General features: G+C 39.5%; 1 protein-coding gene across 5 annotated transcripts in view; it reads right to left on the bottom strand.

The window, feature by feature from the left end:
* Positions 1-18603, bottom strand: part of LOC149236731 (SPX domain-containing membrane protein OsI_17046-like) — a 396789-nt gene that overhangs the window by 45030 nt on the left and 333156 nt on the right. For all 5 annotated transcript variants that reach the window (XM_089372475.1, XM_089372472.1, XM_089372474.1 and 2 more), the window contains one exon: positions 3001-3191. In XM_089372475.1, the coding sequence (XP_089228601.1) occupies positions 3001-3191 (191 nt within the window). The remainder of the gene's footprint in view (positions 1-3000; positions 3192-18603) is intronic.

Below are 18603 nucleotides of genomic sequence, written 5' to 3' on the forward strand. Positions count from 1 at the left end.
AATTTTCACATGGTATTAAAGTTGCAGGTGAAGAAAGAGAGCAGAGCTGGAAGAGCCCAGCGCTAAAGAGGAGGGAAGTCGAATTGCTGCGTAGGCAGCAAATCGAATCCCCAGAGGGATTGCGCAGTCCAAACCAGAAGGGCAAGATTTTTGTGGAAGATCTCTCTGAGTGAGTCGACAGAGAGGTAAGATTTCCAGATTGAGATTTGTCAGTAGCAGAGGGAGTGGCACAACAGAATCTTCAACGCAAAGCAGTTTCTGGTGAGACGCAATTTTCTGCAGCAGTTGCTAGGGCAGAAAAACATCAGAAGAGAGAAGGAGACACTACCTTGAGGGAATTCTTCCTCAGAGGACTTCCAGACAAGAAGTCTGAATTCTCATTTGCTGAGCAATAACAAGGAGCAGCAGATCTACTAACTCCAGCAGGGAGTGTGTAGGCCAGCCCAACAACAACGCAGAGGAGAGAGGAGGTAGTTCGGCCTTTCGTTGGCAAAGATGGTAGCTAATGGGTTGCGAGATCAGGATCAGTTGGAGGGTGCATCCAACTATGTGATTTGGAAGGCAAGGATCTCATGCCTTCTGGATGAGCACGATCTCGAAACCTATGTCGATAGTATGGTAGCTGTACCCACAGATCCAGATCCGCTCAAGAAGTACAAGGCCGAGATGGTGAAAGCTAAGAGGTTGATCCTCTACGGAGTGAGAGATCACGTAGTATGTCACATTGTCGGCAAGGATATTGCCTGACACATGTGGGAAGCATTGGCCATGCTATACGAAGGATCTTCCGAGCAGCGGAAGATGTACTTGGAACAGAAGATGAGATCCATGCAGATGCAAAAGGGGGAATGCATTGATTTGTTCCTAATGAAGTTTTAAGAGATCCAAGACTCGTTGGAAACTGTGGGGTCAACACCTCAGCCTACCAAGATGGTGAGGCTGGCCCTGAATTCTGTTTCAGAAGAATGACAAGTATTTGTCAAGAGTATCCTGGGAAGAGAGAAATTTCCAGATTGGGAAGGGATGTGGGCTGCTCTTGAGTAGGAAGAGATGAGGAGAGACTTGGTCAAGTGCAAACTTGACAACAGCAGCAGCAGTGGGACGAAGCCCAAGGAGGAGGAGGAGAATGCAACCCTTGCATCTTGTTGATTTTGGGTAGCATCAACTGTGTTCTAGAGTCTAGCTAGCCTTGAAAATTGGTGGAGAGGCTAAGGCACATGAGATCTCCAAGACCTAGAAATCGTTTGGAGAAATTCCACTTGGATGAGGAGTTATTAAAATAATTAATATTTTTAATGGGTTCCTAATTCTAAACTTAAGAAAATAAAAATATTAATGTGTATTAATAAAATATGGGTGAGAAAATTCTAAGTGGCAAGGATCAAGCTAGTTCTAATCTTAGGCGTTGATTAGGGACATAATCTTGGTCGTTGATTCATCAACAGCAAAAGTATAACAGGAGGTTTGAGGGTTAGTTGGAGATACACCAAGAGAGATCAAGAATTTGATTTTTTGGGGCAAGGTTTGCTGAGGAAATCGAGTTAGTGATCAGTTGCAGTGAGGGGCAGTTCGGCAAGGGTTTTCCATTCGAGGCTGAAGAATACATAGCAGAGAGGTAGCACAGTGCCAAGAGAGACAGCGTAAGCCCTAGAAGAGTTGCGAGGCCGTAAAGCTGATGCAGAGGGCTGACGTAGTGAGACGCAGAAGTCACAGAAGCTGACGCTGGGCCACAAAGGTAGTGCTGGGGAGATTTTGTGGGGCAAACTAGGAGCAGATCAGTAGATTCTGAGCCAGGAGAGGGTGACGTAGCACTTGGAGGAGTGACACAGTTCCTAAGCTGTGCTTGGAGCAGCTTTCGCTGTCCAGGATTGGGAACAGTCGTAGTCGTTGTGGGGTTTGATCATCCGGTTGCTGATTTGTCGGAATATCTGTCTCCGGATAGAGGTACTACTGCTGAAGAAATTTTCTGTTGGGTGAGCCATTTCTGACACCCTAGTTGTATTCACGAAATCTGCTTAATAATACAAACCCTCTATATGTTGCACCAGTTTTCCCGAATTGGGTTTTTCCGGGGACGATTGTCCAAAAATAATGTTGTCCCTTGTGTTATTGTTTCTGTTTACTTCAGTGCATGATCTATATATTTGTGAAGACTGCAATAGTGTTTACTTCGATGTTTATGCAATTAAATAACTTGTTAATGTAACGAACAAGTATGAGATTGTAAACCAGTAATTGCAGTAGGGGTTTCTGATGTGTTAGATTCAGGAATTTTCACAGATCCTAGCCATAACACCAACAGCAAATGTTCCTTGGTATTGAATGGAGGAATCAATTAAAAATTCTTAAAGGAAACATCTTCAAGAGTTTCCAATTTTTAAATAAAACTGGAAATTCCTAAGATTGCAAATTCACTTGCTTGACTGCATCTTCAAACAAAAATGTAATGCTACATGCATAATATTTTTTTTTTTCTAACATTACTAGCATATGGTAAAAGTTCTTTGAAAAATTGGAAAGAGACTTGAGAGTGCAAAACCTCTGATTCTTGCCTATTCCAGGGCACACGATACTTTAAAGATGGTGATCTTATAGGGGAACTGTTTCAACTATCTATATACATACAATGTCTGCTTCTTTCTGATTCTATAAATATGACTTTCAAGTTTCTAGAATTTTTGGAGACATCAAAATACATATTCTCCCATCCAAGAAGCAAGGTCCAATATACATAAGCAAATGATATAAAGACAAGATCTTACTCCTGTGTTTGAAAAGTTGAAACTAGAAACAACACTTTGGAGGTTGCAAAATATATCTGCAGGTATGTCAAAAACTGAAGGAGGGGTGATTTAATGCTAGAATATTTGCTTTTAGAGAAATAATTAATGTATTCAATCATTAAGTCCCTTTGGTAATACACCGTTTTTCCACTACTCATATGCGCAATTCTGAAAATAAAACCTGAGGCACCAGTAAAAATTACAGATATTTATTTACCTATCCTCAAACATATTGCTGATATAATTGCCAACAACAATATTGACTGGTAACACTGTCAGTCCAAGCAATGCAAGGTAAACAGCCAATGATCTAGCTGTCCAATTGAAATAATATGTCGCAACTACATTGGATTCAGAAATCACCATCTCTGTTGCATACTTCAGCATAAAATATACCAGCAGTGTTACCTGCAGACAGAAAGTTCAAAGTCAAATCATTTAGTATAAATCCATCATCACTCCTTCCAGAATTGAATAGCGGTTCTAGACACAAGTTATTGACATAATAAATTGACAAAAAGTTGAAGGGGAGAAAGAAATCTTTATCTCGATTCTTGCAAACAAGTTAAAATCAGAACTGTGAAATTGCATCACATCTTTCATCAAAATTGATCATCCAGAGCTACTAAACATTTTATAGTAGAATCTGCTGAATACTAACACAACGAGGTGGCCATCTAAGATATATCATATAAACACTCAGCTACAGAAAAATATATTCATAATTCATTAGTAATGTTAATGAAATCAAATAGCAGAGTCTGCCAGGTAGGAAGAATAAGCTCGATATTCATGAGCAGTAGGATTCTTTTATATGTTCTCTGTGGCATTTCGAGATCATGCCTGATATGTAGTGCCCGTTGAAAATGAGTAGGTAAATGAAAATTCTCACGTCTTTTGTAATAAATTGTTATTGAGAACATTGTTGTAGCAAATGACATAGATGTGAAGTTTCTAATCCATTATGTCACAGATAGCCAACCCTTTGATTCACCTTGCACATACAGATGAATGCCACAAGGGAGTGCAATCCCCATATGGAGCCACATTGTTACAACCTGAAAGCGCATGTCTTAGTCTGCATTTTCATGTGCTCTCTTCTCTTGCCAACACAAGTATTTTGGATGTCCTGTAACATCACCTTCTTGCTCACTATACTAGGGTTTGTAACATCAACCCTCTTGAATTATCTTTTGACTCCTTCAAAGACCAATCCTTAGGGCAACCAAACAGCCCTCTATCAATCCTTTGTCCCACTGCAAAGTGACTTATCTTAGGACATCATAACTGCTGTTCAACATGCTTAGAACAGACCTACAACCTTTCAAATTATTACTACACTCTATGACAGCCCCTGCCCATTTCATAAATCTTTCAACACAGTCCAAACTTGAAGACACATCTCAGACTTCTGAAATCAGCTGATTATCACAGGGATCTGCGGTCCTAAATATTGAGACAGGACAGACTTCTTGTCAGTCTCCATTAGGTCATGGCCTCCTCAAACTAGCACAGAAATCACCATTGATGGTCTCAATCTTCGAACAGACTTTTTATACCAGATTTGGGTTTACTGTACATACATGAAGCAGCTCTAATTAGGGAATCCGACCTGCTGTCCTAAACCTTATGACATACCCTATGCTCCCATAGCAAAACATCAGCACTTGCCTTCGTGAGAGACTCGGCACAGCTCATATGGATCTATAGTTCTGGGACCTATACTTGACTGAACCTTGACCTAAACACCAGATCTCTGTGGCCCCAACCTAGGGTTTCCTCAGTCAATATCAAGCCTGTGGTCTCCTCTGTTCTGGTCCTAGATTCCAGTGCAGGACCACTTCCATTTTTGCTGGGCTTATTTACAGACCTTGCAGCCTACTAGCCATCACAAAATAGGGTCTCGACCCTCTCTGCTCTTCTAGAATTTGATATGACCTGCACAAAGAGATACCACAGAGATCATGTGCCCAGAATTTCAAGAGCAGCCTCACATGAGCTCGATCTGCCAGAAGTTAAGAGCAAAGAAACCAGCCGTTTGCCATTCTTCCTCCTAGCTCGAACTCCTTGAGGTCTGCAGCCTTCTTGTGAACCCTCACATGATGATCTAGCTCTTGGTGGATGGTGAAATCGGCCTATCCATACTGTCTGCTCCTCCATTTCAGACTCTCCAACTCCTATGTCTGTTGTCAAGATTTAAATGGTCTTTGTCATCAACCGACTTCTCTTTAATCTGCAACTGATTTCTTTGATACCTCTGCTAGGCTTCTTTCCAATGATGTTGCTGATGGAGTTTCCTTCTAAACAGACCTCTATTAGTAAATTGACACAAACTATAGCTTTCATGATTGTGATGTCTATCTCCTATGAAAAGTAAACTTCAAGCTTCAAACCTAGTGCATGTTGCATCAGTCATAATCCTCATGATCTTTCAATAGTAGAGATCCTTGGGATCTTCCTTCTGTTTCTTTGGAGCTTCTTCATCTTCAACTGTTAATGCTTCAGATCTTTCCTTCCTTTTGTTGTTCTTAGGATTCTTAGGACAATCTGCCTTGTAGTGTCCATATTCATGACAACCAAAGCATTGGATTTTGGACATGTTTTTATTTTTGTTTTTCTTCTTCTTAGATTTAGCTGCATAGGCTTGAGAGTCCTCATTGACAGGTTGAGTATTGCTTTTAGCCTTTAGTCTGGTTTCTTCTAGTGTACATTGAGCCCATAATTCTTCAAATGATGGTGTTTCTTTTCTAGCATAGATGCTACTTGCAAAACCATCCCATTCTTTAGGTAAAGCATTGATTACAATGGTAATCATTTCTGAATCAGATATCTGCTCACCAACTTCTTGAAGTTGATCTTTAATCTTTGATATCTTCATGAAATATGAAGCTATAGTGTCTTCTTTCGTCATCTTTGATTGATAGAGTTGAGTTCGTAAGGCTATCTTGTGACCTGTTGTGTTGATGGAGTACAATTTCACCAGGGTATCATAAACTTCTTTAGCTGTAGATAATTCTGATACAAAAGTGATAAGGTGGTCTTTGATGGACTCAAAGAGAATCCTTTGAGCCCTAATTTCTCCTTTTTCATATTTTTCCACCTCTTGAGCATTATCCTTATCTGGTGCTGGAACTTTTCCTTGAACGAATTTCATGACATCATTTTCTTTAAGGACTAAGTCAATTCTCTTTTTCTAGGCTTTAAAGTTAGATGCTCCATCAAGCTTATTGCTTTCCTTGCACATAAATTCCATTGGATTAGACATATAGACTTGGAAGAGTGCTAACTTGAAAGAGAGCTGCTACCAAAATGTTATTTCAAAGATGTCTTCAAATATTGATGATCTTCTTCTTTCTGCCTTGTAAGAGTGTCTCCAAATAGTAAACTGTGATCTTTCTTTCTTCACCTTAGCTCTGATACAATGTTAGAAAATCAAAGACAAAGACGATTTTCCTTCTTGATAATTACTTGTGAATATTATTATGCTTCTTATTAATTATAATGTTTTCTTCATCAAGCAATTATACAACATAGAGAACACAAGAAAGTGAAACACACCAAGATATAGGCTCCAATCCAGGGCAAAACCCCACATGGGGGAATACCCAATGATCATATCAAATGAGATATCCAAGACCAAAGACAAGACTAAACTGCCACCAAAAGACCACCTTGAACCCTCCAAAATTCAAATCACCTTAAGCAGTCAAAGTCAACACCTTCAAGTCACCTTAAACAATCAGAGTCAACACTAGTCAATTCTGTCTTCAAATTGGTTAAATCTCAGAGATCTCGGATCTGTAATTAGCAGGATGAAATTAGGCCTCTGACAACTTCAGAAGTTCAGTCTTTGTCACAGAAAAATGCGAGCTGCTTCAGATTAGTATTTGGTCAACTTTAGGAGTATCCTTTTTGTTTTGTTCTTCTTTCCTTGACTTCTTTGCTCCTTTGCTAATTTCAGATGTCTTTCTTGTTCATTGGATGAATGAATCCTAAGAAGGTTGGACTAGCTTCATATATATACTCGTCAAGAGGTTGAACAATTGTCACTTTAAGGGTTGAGGCCGACTTACACAGGCTGACTTGACAGGCCGACTTGAACCTTTTTAGACTCTTTTGACTAAAAAAAAATTCCTTTCTCTTCTCTTTTAATTGTCCAAATGGACAAGATACAAATACAATTTTTCTTTACTCTTTTGGACTCATTGAGCATGAAGAACATGCTTGAACAAAAAATAAAATAATAATAATAAATACAATAATGATTATATTACATTATGAAGACCGACACTAGTTACATTTTCAACACTTTCCTCATGTACTCAAATCTCCTCTGGTGGCTATCATCTGAAATCCTTGGACCCGCGCTGGATGTCTCAACACCGACTTGCACTTCATCGATGGTTGGTCCCAAGGGTGAATGTTTGCCCATCTCATCCATTACTATATCTTGAGCCTTCAAAGGGATCTCCAAAGGTAGAAGCTCATGATTCTCATGGTGCAAATCTGATCCATGCTTCTTGTGATCATGTAAGTCAGAGTACTCCTCTATAATGTCCCCAATTAATTAATTTTTTTAAGAATAATTTCCATTTTTGCAATTTTTGCGTTTGGGAGATATTTTGGCATTAAAACTTAGGAAAAGTGGGTTGAGGAGACACCACTCGATTTTTTGCAAAGAGGAGGCCTCAAACATAAGGAAAATAGAATGATTAAAGTGTTGGGGGATGGTTGGAGCAACCCAAAAGGGAAATTTGCAGCCTTCGGCAACTCGTACTTGTGGGGAAGGAGGGAGGAGGAATTTGAATTTGGTGGAGCCCACAAGGGAAAGTGACCAATGAGCATAAATAGGAGAGAACCTCGTTTTGGGGCTTTTGACAATTTGACATCTGAACTAGAGTTCTCTTGCGCTGTTTAGCAAAGACTATCAATGTTGTTTAGCACAAGGAGTTCCTGGGTGGAAATTCCAACTCCTTTGGTGAACCTTGAGTGTCACCCTAGGGGAGTTGTAGGGAGATTGTTGTAGGCATTTGAGAAGCCAATTTCAAGTGCATCCATCAATAAGGGAGTATTTCTCCAAGGACATAGAGGCAGTTTGTGGAGTTGGGTTAGGCAGTGAATTGGAAGTTTGGGGGAGGAATTTTTGCAGGAAAATCACCTACCGTAGAGCAGAGATACTTGGCGAATTTCCAGGGTTGGAGTTGTGGTATTTTGAGTGAGCTGAGCTACGCTAATTTGGGCCTGTGCAAGGGATGATTGGGTATGTGCGCAATCACTAAGGGGGCGTGATTTGTGGAGAGCTTGGAGCATGATTTCACTTAGGTAGAGAGAGGAAATTTCACAGGATTAGGGGGAGTCATTTTTGGGGTGAAATTTGACATTATTGCAGCAATTTGATCTTGTAGCATTCTTGGCAGCCTGTGGGAGGAGATTGCAGTTTTGGGGGTACTGGTGACCGATGGATTCAACCCAAACCCTTTCTAGGTTTTTGTGGGTTTGGTGAGTGGAGGCTAAGATTGATTTTGCAGAATTTTTGAGCATTTCAGAGGGAAAAATACCTAGTTGCATACAACATCGAACAACACAAATTATTGGAGGAGGGCGCAGTTCACTTTGGGACTATTTCCACCACTTGGGTTCGCAAGATATTTCTGGGTTTTCCTAGGGTTCTTGCGAGGAGGTTGCTCACCTAGTTTCATCTCATTTCAATGTTGATTTGGGGTAGCATCGGATGTGCTCTAGCCACAAAATTTGGTGGAGAGTTTAGGGCACATGAGATCTCCAATACCCAGAAAGGGTTTGGGCAGATTTTAAACAGTTTAGGAGATATTAAAATAATTAATATGGAGTCCCTAAGTTTAAAGTTAAGGAAAATAAAATATTAATGTGTATTAATATGAATCTGTGTTAAAATGGTCCAAAAGACATGGATCAAGCAGATCTAATCTTAACCTTCGATTAGGGACTTAATCTCGGCCGTTGATTTGTCAACGAGAAAAGTATAAGAGGAGGCTTGAGGGTCACTTGGAGAACACACTAGAGTGATCAGTCATTCTATTCTCTAGAGCGGGATTTGCTAAGAGAGATAGAATTAGTGATTAGTTGTAGTGAGGGGCAGTGAGTACGAGGCAGAGAGGCAGGGACACTGCCGAGAGACTAGTGTAGAAGCAGAGAGAGGCAGACGCAGAGCCAAAGGGAGCCACGCAGAGGCTGCAAGAGTGACGCAGAGGCCAGCAGGGCTGATGCTGAGCTTCAGATTGTGCTGGAGAGGGATTTCGTGGAATAGGGTTTCCGAAGACCTATTTCCAAAGAGAGGTATTGTTGCCAGATTTTTTATCTCTGTCGGGTTAGACAGTTTGGCACCCACTGTACTTAGAAAAGAACTGCTTAATAATAAAACCCTCAGATAGCTGCACCGGTTTTCCCGCATTGGATTTTTCCGGGGACATTAGTCCAAAAATAACGGTGTCATTTGTGTGCTTGTTTATGTTTCCTTCAGTTGATGATTTGTAATGTGTTGAGCATGCACTTGTATTTATTTTCAGTATTTACATGGTAAATAACTTGTTAAGTAGCAGAACAAGTAGGTAAGAATAAATCAGTAAAGTGCATGGAGGGTTTCTAACGTGTTAGACTTAGAAATTCCAACATGGTATCAGAGCGTGGTTCCAGATCACAGGAGAACTGAGGACATCGGCAGAGCAAAGCAGTAGCAGCAGAAAATAGTCGTCCCGAGTGACAGAAGTTGTTCCTAGCAGAAAAGCAGCAAGGAAGGGGTGACGCAGTGCTTGCGTCATCAAGTTCGAGCCAAGAAGAGGCTGCGCAGAGGCTAAAGGAGGCAAAGACAGGCTCACGCACAACCACACAAAGGCCAGGAGGGTTGATGCAGTTGGCTAAGGGAGCTGGTTTACCGGTGTCGAGACTGCACAGAGCCTAGGAGCTCTCACCTTCAGGTTGCTGGGGTTTAGGAGGCTATGGGTAAGTTGCAAAGTGGAGCTAGTGGGGTACTGTAGTCAGAACAGTACCTAACAGGGCAAGGCCAAGGAGAAGAGTGTTGCTACCGAGGGTTTCTAGCTGAGAAATCTGGATTAGTGGTGCAGTTGCACAGACGATCAAAGTAGGGGGAATCTCGACATCGACATAAGGGTTTCCGAGAGGGAAATCAAGGCTCAGAGGAAGTCACATCGAGAACTTCCAAGAGGGAAGTAGAAGAGCAGCATGGCACTACACGGAGTAAGAGACCAAGATAGACTGGATTGAGCCTCAAACTTCACAGTTCGGAAGGCCAGAATCTTATCTGTACTTGATAGAAATCGTGTCAAGCATTTCGCCTTAAGGACAATAATGATCCCAATTGATCCAGCTGATAACGACAAGTACAAGGAGGCAATGGTGAGGGCCAAGAGCATCATCCTTGATGGGGTCAAGGACCATGTAGTACCACACATTGCCGAGAAGGAAACGACAAATGAGATGTGGGAGGCCCTAAAGAAATTGTACCAACATAACTCTGTGTAGAGAAGGATGTTACTAGAAAATCAATTGTGGTCTTACCAGATGAAGAAGGGAGAACTAATTGACACCTTCCTCGGTCGATGGAATGAGATCCGAGATCAACTGTCTTCCATGAGGGCCACGCCAGATCAAGAATTGATGGTGAGAACAACCCTGAACGCAGTTTCAGAAGACTGGGATGTATTTGTCTAGAGTATACTGGGCAAAGCGACCCTTCCACATTGGGAGGAAATGTGGGCGGCTCTTCGCCAAGAAGAGATCAGAAGGCTAAGCAAGGCGGGAAGCAGCAACAAGGGGATTAGAGTCAAGAAGGAGGAGGAGGAGGATGTTGCCCTAGCATCTGAGGGAAAGCAAGAGAAAGGGAAGAAGAAGGACCTCTCCAAGGTCAAATGCTTCCACTGTGGGGAGCTGGATCATTATGCGACCCAGTGTCCAAGGAAGAAGAGTAAGGGAGAGGCCTCAGAGACCAAGGCAGTGCCAGCAAGGGCAGAGAAGTAAGTGGAGACAGACGATTACTATGCCATGAGTGCACACATGCCACTTGAGCGGAAGTGGGGAGACATCGAGCTGTAGTCAGAGGGACTACAGGGGATGAGGGGCAGGATCCTTGAGGTACCCAGCCTCTTGGCTTAAACCATGCTACGGGAACCCCGAAGAGGAGTAGCAAGACTGGTAGATGTGGGTAGAGATGGATGGGGATGAAGCGATAGAGAGAGCTACAGTGCAAAATTCCCAAGACAACGCGAGGCTAGCAGGCTGCAATAGTGCGAGAGGCACGGGAGTATTGCACCAGTGTAGGATGGCACAGAGAGGTGTGCAATGGTGCGAGATGTAGGGAGTTGTTGCAGCAGCGCAGAGGTCAGAGAGGGAGCACTTGTCAGCGGCAGAGGGAGCTTCAGCATCAGGAGTACTCTAGCTTGACAGAGAGGTCAAAGTTGAGAGATCAGTTACTTACTTCTCAGTAACTGAGTTGCAGTGCAGCAGTTAGCAGTGGTAGTGCTATGGGCAACACGATGCAGCATGATGAGAGGAGATGCAGTGCAGACGTAGTAGTGGCAGTGGCAGGGCCACGGGCAGCAGCATGGATGTAGAGGGAGCTGTCGTATAGATGCAACAATGGAAATGGAAGAGCTATGGGCAACAGTACAGGATGCAGCAGTGCAGAGGATGTTGGGCAGCAGGCCTAGCATCAGCACAGGGACCGATGCCGGATGATCAGGGTAATACTTAGTGAGGAGTATTGCTAGAGCACAGTCCTCGCTAAGAGGGAGTGTTGATTTGGGGTAGCATCAGATGTGCTCTAGCCATGAAATTTGGTGGAGAGGTTAGGGCACATGAGATCTCCAATACCCAGAAAGGGTTTGGGCAGATTCTAAACAGTTTAGGAATTAAAATAATTAATATTTTTAATGGAGTCCCTAAGTCTAAACTTAGGGAAATTAAAATATTAATGTGAATTAATATAAAACTGTGTTATAATGGTCCTGTTGACCACTGCGTGTCAACTACCCATAGTAGTACACCCCCTTTTTTCGCAAAAGGGATAGTGCTTGATCGTCATGTCCGTGCCATTCGATTGTCGTCATCTGCCCGATTATGTTATGTTGTAAACCCAGTCTGCATGTGTAAATTGTAAATAATCTTAGCAGATCTGAGTCATGTATGTAAATTGCCTAGGCAAACCTAATTTTCTAGTGATAATCTACCTCCCGGAAGGTTTTTTATCTCACTGATCCATGATCGGCAGAGTTTTCCATCAACTTAACCCCAAAGCCGGAATGGATTTTTTCATTAGAATCTTAGGGGAATCCTAGTGTACTTGGTCGAGTCTATGTAAATGATCTGCTAGATTATAGTTGTGTCACAGAACTGGGTGGTCTATGAGGGTCTATGTCAAATGGGTTTTCCCCCTTGAGATGTAAAATTGTAAAAGTCATGATGTAAAGTGTCTTGAGGGTTAGAAAGTGTTTTATCCCCTCATAGGTCCTAAGTCCTAGGTCCTAGGTGATTTTTCCAAAGGCTAAGTTCGAGGATCCATAAATAAATAAAAAATAACTAAAAAAAATAAAAAGTTAAAATAAATTAATTAATTAATTAATTAAAAAAAATAAAAATTGAAAAATAAAATAAAATAATAAAATAATAATAAGTCAAAGTTTTGAGAAAATAAATGCAAAGTTTTAATTTTTCAAAATATTAAAATGCATTTAAAATTTCGACGGATGAGATTAAAAGGGATTTTGATCCTCATCGACGGTCGAGATTAGTTTGACATGGATCACTCGAACTAGCCGTTGGGAATTTTTCCTTTAAATAGGGTGTTAGGGGTCATTTGAGATCAAATTCAATCTTAGAGTCTGGTGCTAAAAAAAGCTCTCTTGTAGTCATTTTTTGTGCAATAAAGAAAGACTTTGGGGTTGAAATCTTGCTAGTGTTACTCTTCTGGAAGTGTTGTAAGATGATTTATTTTTCTGCATAATTTTATTTTCAGCCATTGATAATAACTTGATGAAGATTGATTTAGGCACAGGTATCTTGTCTGATCTCTGGGGTTTGAATGATAGTTTAGATTCTGAAATATAATGGCAGGTATCTCCATTTGATTTGGATTTCACTATTGTTTTCTCCCTCTATGTTAATGGTTGATTTTAAGCTGTGCAGGAAATCTTAGTTTAGAGTTTACTAGGTGTTAGGAGAAGTTCTCGGCTAAACCAACCAACTCCTGGATTGCGTTTTTTGAAAGGGCCCAGCCAGTTTTAATTCCGGGGTTATCATTTGAATCTTGTTTTTATGAATGCATGAAGGGTTTTCTGAAGTGCCTCACATTAAATTTAAAATTCTGAAAATATTTCTGTGGATTATTGATAAATCTGGCTGCTTAGAGTCATTAATCTATAAATATTGTAAATTTGTAGCTGGTTTTAGGGTTTTCAGTTTTGTTTCTTGCACATTTTACTTCTCGGTGTTCGGTTTTTGCAGGTTGCAGGTACAGATTTTGAAATTTTTTTGGGGTTTTCCTTAGACAAATTTGAATACAGAGCAATTTAAAATTTACTGGAGAATTTGCAGTGTTTTTCTAAAGAAATTCGAGGTTTCCAAGCCATTTGTCTACTGGAGTTTCACTGATAAATCCAAAGTATAAGTGAGAAATTCGTTTTCTGGAATTTGGGACATTTTTCTGAGGGTTTCAAAATTGTTTTATCATTCTAGCATGCTTCAGAATTTTTCTTTGTTGCTGTGGTCACCCTCAATCGTTGCCCAGCACTCCCTTCCTCACGCTGTCAGTCTCAACGTATTTCTCAGCACCTCTATTTTCTGCAAAGAGTCCCCACGTCCCTCAAAACTCCTCACGCTGACCTACAGTCGTTTCTCTGTCTAGACAGCCATCTCCACGCTGCTCTTCAAAACCCTTGCTTCATCGTTCGTTGCCTTCCCACACTCAAAACCCCACTCTCATATCCATTTCAGCTCCACGCTCAACAGATCCACGTTTCCTCTGCGTGAAGCTCTTCCAAACGCTGCCCACATCGGTCAGTGAATCTGCAGCTTCATTGTTTCCTTTTAAGCTCTCATCCCGCCGCTCCAACAAACCCCTCTGCTGCCAATCCGATCTCCCATCGTTCTGCCATCGAGTTTTTCCCTTATGCCGCTGTCTGGCAGATACGCACAACGCAGTCCAGCATTACCTTACATTGCCATCCCTGCCTGCAAATTAAACACTCGCACATCCCTCAGCCATCAACCTGCGGATTCATACACCCATCTTCATCATGCTCTCAACGCCAGCCTTTCATCCCCTACGTCGTGTTGTTCTTCCCACTGTCACAAACCTGCAAACAACAAAGCAAACAAACGTGGTTTCATTTTTTTAGTTTCTGCGTGAGTAATTATGCGCACTGGTATAGGTTTAGCGTAGGTTTTGTTTTGTTATGATATATGCGTAGGACCATAAAAAATAAAAATTTGATTTTTGTTTACATTCATTTTTATTTATTTTACTTTTATGATTTTAAACCATTAAAATCTTAAAAAAAAATAAAAAATTTCTAAAACGTAAAAATTTCAAAGCATTCGATTTTATTGTTATTTTCTATGTACATTACCTTATGATTTTTTATTTCGATCTATTTTGATCTCCTTTGTTTAGTTTTAGGTTTCATTAATTTTTATCTTAGCTTAATTTAGAATAATTAAATTTCGTCTAAGCTTCTTTTAGTTTTGGTTCAGTTTCGATTTTCGATTTTCATTCTTTTTTGTTTAAATTTGCCTTTAGGTTTTAGTTAGTTGATTTTATATTTTCATGTGTATGAGTTTTGATTTTTATTTCCATTTTAGTTCTAGTTTGATTTTTTGTTTTGATTAATTTTTGGGGTTTAAAAATAATAAATAAAAATTAAAAATATTAAAAATTAAAAAATCCTAAAAAAGCATAAAAAGTTTTAATCCTCAGGGTTTTATTTAGTCTTGTTTTATTGTAGAATTTAGTTTATATTTAAAAACAATATATATCTATATATATATATATATATATATATATATATAAAGCATTAGAAGTCCCTTTTAGTTTCTTTTGATTGGGCTTTAGTTTAGTTTAATTTTGTTTAAAACATATACAAAAATATAAAAAAAAAAAATTGAAAAAGCTTGAAAATTCATTTTTCTACGTCTTTCGTGGTATCGATGTTCCACTTTTCTATAGTTAAATGCACTTAATGTTTATTTGAAGTTAGCTATATAAAAGTGGTAACTGATTAGCATCTAAAATTGCATGCTTATTTAAAGCATTTAATCTTTTTGCATTTTTATTGCTGGAACATTATTAAAGCATTGTGCATTCACTGAATATCTTGCATTGCTTGGGTTATTTGATGATAAATGATTGTTTTACAAGTTGCATATTTCTACAACATTTAATAAATAATCATTTAATCATTAACTCCATAAGGCATTGGTACATTAATTTCTAGCTCAATCAAAGTGCTAAATTGCCTTGTTGTGTCTCCCAACCCAACTGGTCCACAGTTGGTCTTCGTTCATCCCATAGGGTCTACCCCGCTTAGCCTAGGGAGATGGCTTAAACGGAGAGATCAGGGATCAAGGTGACAGCCCCGGTCTGAGCGTTGTCGTGACAATCTGTGCAACAACATCTTTTGGTGTCGTTGTCAGGGATAGAGTTTTTTTTTCCCTAGCGTTTCAATGACATTCATCTTCTCATTTTTTATCATTCTTTCATCTTTCTCATCTCTTATTTGAGCTGGCAGATTCAACATTTTTTGGCATCATTTGGATCTTTTCATCACCTTATCTTTTGTCATATTAGCAACTACTCTTTAGTTCGTTTCTTGTTTGGGTGGCGACTCCATTTTATTTCTTTTATTTGTCCTAGACAAGAAGCCTCCCTCATATCTACTTGTTGGTTGCTTTTGGATCCTAGAATTAGATTCATTGTTCAAGTAGCGACTCCACTTCTTTCATCTCTTAATTTTCTTGAGCAGAGATCTCTTTCTATCATCCATTTGATCCCTTATTATTCATCATGGATTATTCGTTTAAACCATGTCATTTTACTGATGTTTGCCATGATATTCCGGAGGTGGCCATTTCTAAATTATCTGTGTTCTCGCGTGGTGATTCAGTCGCTGTTAAATAGCATCTAGGCGGGTTTACTCATATAATGATCATGTATTGTAGATCTCCTCAGTATAATCATGAAGATGTCAAAATGCGTCTATTTGTCCTTTCTTTAGAAGATGATACTTTGAATTGGTTTAATAGTTGTCCTGAAGATTCTTTCACTTCTTTACAAGAAATTGTCGATGCTTTTAAAGATAGATATGGTGATCCAGATAGCTCGCCTTGTGCCCCTAAAATGGTGCAACAAAATGATAGTAATCTTATAAAAGGTCCAGCTGTCGATGAAAGATTTCAAGACAATTCTTCATATCAGAATATGCCATCCACCCGTACCATTGCAGATCAAATCCAAGATAGTGGAAAAGAAGGGACAAATTGTGAAATCAATGAAAAGGAAAATCAGAGGCAAATTATACAAGAACTAATGCGGCTGGTAAAAAATATGGAGATCAATCAAACTAATTACGCCAATGATGTGAGAACTTTATGCACCCACTTGGAAAAATGTAAAAGGAGATGGAGATCATGCAAAATCAGCATGCTAAGGAAATTGAGGCCATGAAGACTAATCATGACACAAAAATTAGTTTTATGCAATGCAATTTATCAGGCTTAGAGGAAAATATGACGACCATGAAAGTTAATCATGATAGGGAAATTAATTCTATGCAAAATAAGTTATTGATCTTGGAAGAAGACCATGCCAGGGAAATCAGTGCTATGAAGGATGAACACTCTAGTCAAATGGATGCCATTACAATACAGGTTTAGAACTTTCAGCAGCTGTCAGAGGATGAAAGAAACCAGGGAACGTCAATAGATCAGGAGCCTCCTTATCTGTTACAACAAGCTCCATCTTATTATGAGGTCCTTTTTTCCATTGAAAAGTGGATAAATGAAGATGACCTGGATAAAAGGGAAATTAATAATCAGGTTGATGCTCGCACGGTTAATCCACCAGTCATAAAAGATCAAGTTATAACTCATGGCACTTGTGAGATTGATCCATCATCCTTGACAGGGCAAATGCAGAATGAAGAAAGACATGTCACACATATCTTACATACTTCATCTAAGAGCTTTGAAGTGGAAAGTTCCACGTCATCAGTGATACAGCCTGCCATGAAGAAAAAACGCAAGAAAAAGAAAACAAGAACAAGATTTCATGCATCAGACGGCCGCGAGCAGATTGATTTTCGGATAGGGAAAAGTCCTACCATATGCAGAATTGGACATGGCACATCTGATAAGCAGCCGACAGATTTGCCTGAAAGCAGACAAATGCTCAGTATTCACTATATTGAACACATCTAATGCCATGGGGCTTCCTCTGTATTTCTAACCCTACTCCTTGTTTTTTCAGCATTTTCATTTCTGTTTTAGGATTAGATTTACTTTTCATGTTACTAGATAGTTAATAAATGGAGAGCTTATATATTTCCTGTACTTAATCTTATATGATGATTTTTGGACGAACGCTACTTATATTTTGTTGTGTGTTATGTGGATGTAGATTCTGGATTCTCACATTCCTACAGTGCAGCAACGTGTCCCCAAGTAGAGCCAGATGTTGACCACTACGTGTCAACTACCCATAGCAGTACACCCCCTTTTTCGCAAAAGGGATAGCGCTTGATCGTCATGTCCGTGCCATTCGATTGTTATCATCTGCTCAATTATGTTATGTTGTAAACCCAGTCTGCATGTGTAAATTGTAAATAATCTTAGCAGATCTAAGTCATGTATGTAAATTGCCTAGGCAAACCTAATTTTCTTGTGATAATCTATGTTCCGGAAGGTTTTTTGTCTCACCGATCCATGATCGGCAGAGTTTTCCTTTAGCCTAACCCCAAAGTCGAAATGGATTTTGTCATTAGAGTCTTAGGGGAATCCTAGTATACTTGGTTGAGTCTATGTAAATGATCTGCTAGATTATAGTTGTGTCACAGAACTGGGTGGTCTATGAGGGTCTATGTCAAATGGGTTTCCCCCTTGAGATGTAAAATTGTAAAAGTCATGATGTAAAGTGTCTTGAGGGTTAGAAAGTGTTTTATCCCCTCATAGGTCCTAAGTCCTAGGTCCTAGGTGATTTTTCCAAAGGCTAAGTTCAAGGATCAATAAATAAATAACTAAAAAAAATTAAAATTAAAATTAAAATAAATAAATAAAAATTGAAAAATAAAATAAAATAATAAAATAATAATAAGTCAGTCTCGAGAAAATAAATGCAAAGTTTTAATTTTTTAACATATTAAAATTCATTTAAAATTTCGATGGATGAGATTAAAAGGGATTTTGATCCTCATCGACGGTCGATATTAGTTTGACATGGATCACTCCAACTAGCCATTGGGAAATTTTCCTTTAAATAGGGTGTTAGGGGTCATTTCAGATCAGATTCGATCTTAGAGTCTGGTGCTAAAGAAAGCTCTCTTGTAGTCATTTTTTGTGCAATAAAGAAAAACTTTGGAGTTGAAATCTTGCTGGTGTTACTCTTCTGGAAGTGCTGTAAGATGATTTATTTTTCTGCATAATTTTATTTTCAGCCATTGATAATAGCTTGATGAAGATTGATTTAGGCACAAGTATCTTGTATGATCTCTGGGGTTTGAATGATAGTTTAGATTCTGAAATATAATGGTAGGTATCTCCATTTGATCTGGATTTCACT

This window comes from Pinus tabuliformis, chromosome 8, assembly GCF_031772625.1.
Source record: "Pinus tabuliformis cultivar Carrire ecotype Pingquan chromosome 8, CPIR1, whole genome shotgun sequence".
Lineage (NCBI taxonomy): Eukaryota > Viridiplantae > Streptophyta > Pinopsida > Pinales > Pinaceae > Pinus > Pinus tabuliformis.